The sequence below is a fragment of the Cryptotermes secundus genome, unplaced genomic scaffold (genome assembly GCF_002891405.2).
Source record: "Cryptotermes secundus unplaced genomic scaffold, Csec_1.0 scaffold2448, whole genome shotgun sequence".
In the NCBI taxonomy this organism is placed as follows: domain Eukaryota; kingdom Metazoa; phylum Arthropoda; class Insecta; order Blattodea; family Kalotermitidae; genus Cryptotermes; species Cryptotermes secundus.
This window is the reverse complement of record NW_019739607.1, coordinates 56,622-65,138: the sequence shown is the minus strand read 5'-3', so window position 1 is coordinate 65,138 and position 8,517 is coordinate 56,622. Positions and strand designations below refer to the sequence as shown.

Here is an 8,517-nt window from a genome sequence, read left to right as displayed (position 1 = left end):
AAAAGGTAGCTGAACTGTGGGAAAAAAATAAGTAAAGCTTAAGTCACATCTCAGTGTATATGGCCCATTGCGAAATCTGTCCTTCAAAGAGAAAGACCAAGGGCACCAACTGATATTCATAGTTCTTCTGGCCCAAAGGGCCAGAAGAACTGCAATTGATATAGGGCCAACTGCTATTGATATAGCAGGACCCTAAATAGTGTCCTGCTATATCAATAGCTACTCTCTCGAATGGAGCACCGACATTATACGAGTGCATTTGCCCGCGATTCCTTTTCCGCGGTCCCCGGCTGGCTGCACATGTGTCACACTGTCGACACCATTTCTCAATATCGGTTCTCACTTGGAGCCAGTAGAATCTCTGTCGAACCTTATTGAGTTTTGTTGACACCGAAGTGACCTCCTGACGGTCCACCGTGTAGTTCGCTCAGAACGTCCTTCACCCTGCTCCGAGGAATAATTATCTGGGCTGTTTGATGTCTTCCGTTGGCGAATTCCCAGTCGCGCTCTAGTACGCCGTTTCTCACAGAGAGCGATTTCCACTGGGCCCAGTAGCTTTTGTCCGTGGGACTCCAATCCGCAATGTCCTGCCGTTTCGGTCTTTGGCCGTTTTCTAATTCCTGTAGAATATGCCATATGTCTGGGTCTTTTAGCTGTTCATCTCTTAGGGTAACCGGGTCCCAGCCGGCTGCCGGTAGGGTTCCAATTGCGCGTATTTGCTTTACATCTGCCCGTGTCTCAAATTTGTCGCAGTGCGCAAATTGCTCTTTGCAGACTCGTCTAGAAAGGGCGTCGGCGTTGTTACGTCTCCAGCCTTGACGATGCTCAGAAGTAAAGTTGTACTCCTGTAGACGCTGTATCCAGCGCGCAGTTTGTCCTTCCAAATTCTTGAAACTCATAAGCCAGGTAAACGCAGAGTGGTCGGTTCGCAGATTGAACTGTTGTCCGTAGAGGTACTTGTGGAAATGTTCCAGTGTCCTCACTATGGCAAGCAGTTCTGGTCGTGATACGCAGTAATTTCTCTCTACTTTGTTCAGCGTCTTGCTGAAGTAAGCTGTGACACGCTCTTGTCCGTCCTGTACTTGAGAGAGAACTCCAATTCCGACGTTACTTGCATCTGTGTCCACAATGAATTTCTCTCCTGGCTGTAGGTAAGCAAGAATAGGGGCAGCACATAGGGCACCGATAGTGTTTGAAAAGCGGCCTCCACTTCTTGAGTCCACTGGAAGGTTTGTTTCTCTTACGTTTTTTCGTTAGTGGTTTCACAATGTTGGAAATACCTGAAATAAATCGCCTGTAATATGCGCATTGTCCCAGAAAGCTCCAAATTACATGTTTATCCATCGGGGTCGGCCATTCTCGCACGGCTTTCAATTTTTCCGGGTCGGTGGATATGCCTTCGGTGATACAATACGAACGAGGTACCTGACCTCTCTCTGCAAAGTTTACACTTTTCCAGGTTAAATTTCAGACGGGCTTCCCTGAAGCTCTCGAGCATTTTCCGTAAGTTGAGCATGTGCTCTTGGAATGTAGATGCCAAAAGGGCATGACTGTGAAGTACCATAACCCTTGACCTGACGAAAACTCTGTTTTCTCTTTGACGTCTGGGTGTACATCGACTTGCGAATAGCCACTCTTGAAATCGAGAGTTGAATACAATTTGGCTCCAGCCAGCATGTCCAGGGTGTCGTCAATGCGGGGTAGTGGAAAGCAATTCTTCTTGGTGACGTCGTTCACCTTTCTGTAGTCCATACAGAAACGGAGCTCCCCATTCTTTTTCCTGTCAAAACGACCGGGGACTACCAAGGGCTGTCCGATTTTTCTATTACACCCTGTCCTCGCATGTTGTCGAGAATTTCCTTTACTTCTGTTTGTTTTTCCAGGTGTACTCTCCTCGGTGGCTGTCGAATTGGTCGCGCTTCTCCCGTGTCTATGCGGTGATATACTTTGATTGTCCTTCCATAATCTTCGTTGTCTTGTACGAAGATATCGGCTTACTCGGGCACGAGAGCCTTTAACTCCTGAAATTCTCCGGGGCTTAGGTGTGGCTTGGCCGCTGTGCTCACGTCCCCTAATTTCGGTGTTAGACCTAGTGCTGGTGGCCGCCCCACCCTGGGCAAAGCCACGAGTGTTACTGGTTCTCAGTGCGACAGATGGGATCCTCTCCTGAGCTTCTGGTCCTTGTGGGTAACACTCATGACCCTTACTGGTACTTCTTGAAAGTCCTGAACTAGGGTCCTGGCTACGTAGATTCCATCAGGCGGGTGGGCGTGGGGGCTTGGTTCTACTAGACCATTCTCTTCTCCAAAATGGTTCTTCAATTTAGCCATCACTATTCCCTCGCTCCGTGCGGCTATCACTTGGTCCTTTGCCACTACTTAGCTAGAAGGACGGGGTCCTGCCCCAGGACTCCATAACGATATTTCTTCTGCAGCCAGACGCAGAGTTTGGCCCCCTGTATCCACTGACGCATCATAGGCGCTCAGTATGTCCAGTCCCAGGATGAGCTCATCTGTGATATTCTCGACGAAAACCCACATTGTTATCGGTTGGCCCCCCAGAGTAAGGGTCAACAGAACTTCTTTCAGGATGGGTAGGGATCCTCCTAATATCATCACAATCATAAGTCAACAATCAAGTAAAACATAATATAATTAACTATGCAATCAAATTCAACTTGCGACGAAAATACTCAGTTTTTGGACCTGGCAGAGCTTTGGTCAACAAGTCTGCCATCAACTCTTCACTCTGAATATAATCAAGTTTCACTTTACTTTTCTTTATGGCTTCTCTGATAAAATGATGCTTTAACTCTATATGCTTAGTACGCTTACTGAATCGCCTATCCTTACTTAACATTTGGGCTGACTGATTATCATTAAAGATTACAGGTACTTTCTCTTCATCCATCAATTCTAGTACAAAGTTTGATAAGTAAATCCCTTCTTTAATACCTTCAACCAGTCCATTCAGTAAATCGTGTAAACGTACACACTCTCTAGCGGCATCATTCAGCCCCTTGTACTCAGCTTCAGTACTTGACAATGATAACGAATCTTGTTTCCTGCTTTCCCAAGAAATTACATTACCACCCAATTTGAAAACATATCCAGTATACGAGGTCTTGTCAAGAGGGTCATTACCATGAGCTGCATCAACATATCCACACAAATCTAACTTTGCTGTGGTATTCTTTTGGAACGTTAACTTAGTGTCAACAGTCCCTTTCAAGTATCGTAGTACTCTCTTGGCAGCTCGGACATGCACTTCTCCATAGCAAGTGTTAAAACGAGATAACAAACTTACAGCATGAATTATGTCAGGTCTGGTACAAACTCCGATGTACATGAGACATCCTACTAGACTCTGATACGGAAAACTAGTATCACATACACCCTTCTCCAATTGGGTCCCTGTAACTAGAGGAGTGCGCGCTGGTTTGCTGTCTTGCATGCTGAACTTATCTAGGACATTCCTAATATAGTTGCTCTGATCCAAAGTGATTACATTGTTCGATCTTTCAACTCTCATCCCTAGAATATTCTTAGCTGCACCAAGATTCTTCACTGGGAACTCATTACTTAGTGCCTTCCTAAGCTTCTGCATTTCTACAGTATTACTGTAAAAGACAAAGATGTCATCCACATAAATGGCTACTATCACAACACCTTTCTCACTGGACTTCGTATATACACAGGGTTCGAATTCACACTGTCTAAAGTCATGTTTACACAGTTCAGAATGAAGTTGTTCATACCAAATTCGTGAAGATTGCTTAAGACCATACAATCCTGTTCTCAATTTGCATACTTTACCTTTTACATCCGTAGCATTTAGCCCATAAGGCGGAACCATATACACATTCTCCTTAAGAGGGCCATGCAGAAAGGCGGTTACAATGTCCCAATGATCTATTTTCCAATCTAACTGAATAGCTAAAGAAAGCAAAAGTCTTAGTGTGGAGTACCTTACTACGGGAGAAAAGGTTTCTGTATAATTAAACCCATAAGTTTGTGTGAATCCTTTGGCCACTAATCGTGCCTTGTGTTTTGTAATTTTGCCTTCACTATCGTGTTTAATTTTAAACACCCACTTATTACCAACAGCCTTTTCTCCTGGAGGAAGGTTCACTAAGTCCCACGTTTTATTGCTTTTCAAAGCGTCAAGTTCTTCATTTATCGCTTCAATCCACTTGTCACTATCAGCACACTTCAAGTCTTGCTCAATGTCCTCAGTTTCCTGGTCACACTGCACTGCACTATACATGACATGATCAGGAAAAACTCTAGGTGTACGTTTGCGTAATGGATACCTTCGGACTTGTGTGTCCTCACCAGCTTGGTTCTGACGGGATCCACCTTCTTCCACTAACTGGATGTCATGGTCCTCACTGTCTACGGTGGTAGTGCTTCTGCTGTCCTCAGAGCCTGACTTATCTTGAACATTCGCCTCCACCATATCATCTGGATCCTTTGAATGGAACCCACTAACTATGGGCAAAGGATTTGGGGTTGGCTTGCTGTCATCAACTAATTTACCTGGAAACCTATTCTCAAAGAAAACAACTGTTTTGGCAATTGTGAGATTACCCTTGTGGTCAGTGTCCAGCAATCTGTAGGCCTTGCTGCTCTCACTATATCCCACAAATATTTTCTTCTCACCCTTTGGATCCAGCTTCCTTCGCTTCTGTTTTGGGATGTGTGCATAAGCTTCACAGCCAAAAACCCTTAAATGGCTGAGACTTATCCTTTTCTGCCTCCAAAGTTCCTCAGGTATTTTTCCTGACACTGCCTTAGATGGACACTGGTTTCTTACATAGATTGCAGTCTTCACTCCTTCTGCCCAATATCGCTTGTGTAAACCAGCTCCTTCCAGTAAGGTTCTTGCGGTCTCGATTACAGTCCTGTTGGAGCGCTCTATTCTGCCATTTTGTTCAGGACAGAAAATGACTGTTCTTTCATGCTTTATTCCTCTCTCAGCTAGAAACTCATTCATCTGTTTATTACAGAACTCAGTTCCATTATCAGTACGAATGCACTTCAACTTCTCACCTGTTTCGATTTCTGCTCTCAGAGTGAATTCCTTGAAGTGTTTGAAGACGTCTGATTTTGTAGCGAGAAAATATCCAAACATTTTTCTCGAATAATCATCCTTCAAGAGTAGTACATACCTGGAACCACTGAATGATCTTTCTTCTAAAGGCCCACAGAGATCTGCATGAACCAATTCCAGTCTCTTACTTGATCTTGACTCACTCAATGGGAAAGGCTGTCTTGCCAGTTTGCCAGTTACACATGGGATACAATCCAACTTGTTCTCAGAATCAGGAAAATTCACTCCACAATCAATTTTTCTTAACTTCAACATATCAGCTGCATTAAGATGGACCAGACGTTGGTGCCATAAAGCTGGACTCTGTATGTTCGCCCTGTTTGCTTTAGGTTGGCTAATAGCATAGCACTTCAATTTGTCCTCAACTTCTAGTTCATAAATTCCACCCACGTCCTTGGCTGTACCAACTATTGTTCCTGTGACTCGACATCCTTTGCTGTTAAATATCTGACACCCTTTATCTGCAGAGAAAAACATACAGTATCCCTTTTTCACAGTGTTGCTCACAGACAAAAGATTTGCCGTGGCATCGGGCACATACAACACATTAGACAGCTCACGAGCATCGTCGGATCCTTTCAACATTATTGGTACATTACCTTTACCCTTTGATTCCATCACCTGATTATTTGCGACGGTGATTGCTATACTAGGAGTTTCCTGTGTGAACTCTGTCATGCACTTCTTGTCAGGGCTTACATGATTACTGCAGCAGCTGTCAATGTACCATTTTCCTACAATGGGTCTCTCACCTGCCATTGACATCATAGCACCAGTCCTTGTCTTGAATTTGCCCTTCTCTTTCCCAGTACCCCATTTTAAACCTTTCGATGGGCACTCCGAAGCTTTGTGACCGGTCTCATGACATTTGTAACACTTGAATTGGAATTTCTTCTCTCCTCCTTCTTTGTCTGCTCTATCTTCATGAGTCGAGGATTTGTGTTGTCTGAACTGTTGTCTTTTCTTGCCTTGTGTATACATGGCAATCTCTTCTTGATTCGGCTGCTCAGAAGTATTTCTTAAGTCATCTATCGCCAGCAGTTTTCCAACTAGTTCATCCACAGTCATTGGCTCTTTGAGGTTAAAAAGGCTCATTAGAAATGGCTCATAACTCGCAGGCAGTCCACCGAGAAGTATCCATATTTTCCAGTCGTCACTTACTTTGACGTCGACATCCTCTAACTGATGTGATAAGTTCAAGACTTTAGTCACATAGTCATCCATCGACAAACACGTTCCTAACTTACAGTTCAAAAGACTCTGTTGTAGCCGTAATTTCCTACTCCAGCCTTTATCTTGGCAGGCTTCTTTCAGCTTCGTCCACGCTTGCATTGCGGTAATAGTTGTGCGGACTTTGGCAAAACAAATCGGTTCTAGCAGCATGCAGATGGAAGTACGAGCACGTCGATCCTTATTTGTTGTCACAGTTTCACCTACCTCAGTTCCACTTGTTGTAAGTGCACTCCATAGATTCCTGTGTTCTAGATAATTCTGTACTTGAAACTTCCAGTCCTGGTAGTTCACGACTCCCTTCAGTTTTTGGATCCCGGCAAGCAATGCACTTGCTCCTGCTTCGTCATTCGACATCGTTGGCAATGTCCTCACAACACATAGGCAATAAGAAGTACGACCAACCAGCAGATTACAAGTCTTTCTACTATACACACTCACAGTTCAAAAACGTCCTGGGCCCATAACCTGATGAAATAATGTCAGGAAAGGTGGATGAATTAAGATACACTGTCCGTGTGTGGAATATACTGCTTTCACGCGTCTTCCATTTATTAGAGAGCGGAAACGGATGTATAAAAAAAACAATAAGCATAAACGTTGCCAACTTATGATGATGATATGATTACCAATCCAACAAAACTAGGCAAATCCCCTAGCGAAATATTTGGCATATTAAGAATTGGCTGTTTGCTACACAACAATATCCCTGCACATCGCTCTGTTCTTGTCCAAGAGGAACTGGCAAGGCAAAAGATCACAGTTTTTCCACACCCTCCGTACTCACCTGATCTCACACCATGTGATTTCTTTCTCTTTCAGCGCTTGAAAGCGAGGAGGTCGTCAGTGCCACAGTAGACGCCATACAGGAATTTCTCGCCAATATACTTCAGCTATGTTTTCAGCAGCTATATCAACGTTGGCAGACTTGCATAGCGGCCAACAGCAACTATTTTGAGGGTCAATCTGGATCTGTGTAAGTGTATGTGAATACCTTGTAATATAATGCGATTAATCCACAGTCCACGAAATTAATGACTATTCCATGTATTACCATATAAAAGCAGTAGGACTGCCGTAACCATATAATTTTTTTAAAATTTGTCTCGCAAGAAGTGCATGCGAGAAATACAGTGGACTCCTGATCCTCAGGGTTTCGGATTATCCAGGGGCTTTGTATAGAAAATTGACTGGTGTGTTTAATGTCATGAGATAAACTTCATGTGAAATTTCTTTTTTAAAAGGAACAAGTATGAAATGGAGTTTTATTTCACATGAATATATACTTGAAAACCCGAGCGGGCTTTCTTTGTTTGGTTTTTCTTTTTAACATATGGAAATGATACAGGAATTTCTCAGAAGCCACGCATGTTTCTACCAGTAGTGTTCAAGTAAACTACACTTGTAAATGTGTGTGTCATTTTATACATCCCAATTCACAAATTAGTTACAGATTCCATTTATCCAGAGTTTCCAATTTTAAGTGGAAATTCATTTCTCATCCACTGTGGATAATTTGGAATTGTCTGCTGTACTTTGCTTCAAATATGATATTTTGTAAACCTTTTTTGAATCTGTGAAGGTATTGTACTGGCAGCTGAAATTAAGAGGAAAAGTATACTAACACCTTACCAGTTGAGCAACCATTCTTACATGGCGGTGCAGCGGTGCAGATTGCATTCCGTACCCACTTCGGAATTAAGCCCAGAGGTCCAGTTCCCGACCGGAAATTGATTGTTTTGTGGGCAGAGAATTTTAGGACAACTGGGAGTGTGGGGAAAAAATTATCAGGACAACGGACAGCAACGACGCCAGAAAATGTGGAGGCAGTTCAACAGTCGATTTTGAGATCTCCAAGACGTTTCGCTCGCAAACATGCAGTCGCCCTAGACATATCCAATCGTTGAATGCGCTGAATTCTTCATGAACATCTTCATTTCAATCCCTATGAGATGATTGTTGTGCAAGAATTGTCACCACGTGATTTCCAGAACCAAACAACGGGTGCAAAACGTTATTGGAAATTTTACCCCCTGACGCACTTGTTTCCTTTAGTGATGAGGCATATTTTCACCTATCCGGATCTGTCAAGAAGCAGAATGTGCGCTATTGGAGTGGTAACAATCCCAGAGAGCTCCATGAGATGCCACTTCACAGTGATAAGAAGACAGTATG

The 8,517-nt window shown here is 43.4% G+C and overlaps 1 protein-coding gene across 1 annotated transcript; it reads right to left on the bottom strand.

Annotated features, from left to right (window-relative positions):
* Positions 1-371: 371 nt before the first annotated feature.
* Positions 372-2,330, bottom strand: LOC111871977. The gene is made up of 2 exons (XM_023865423.1): positions 2,208-2,330; positions 372-1,145 (listed from the first exon to the last, which is right to left on the bottom strand). The coding sequence occupies exons 1-2, from the start codon at positions 2,328-2,330 to the stop codon at positions 372-374; spliced, it is 897 nt and encodes a 298-aa protein (XP_023721191.1).
* Between the last annotated feature and the right edge of the window lie 6,187 nt (positions 2,331-8,517).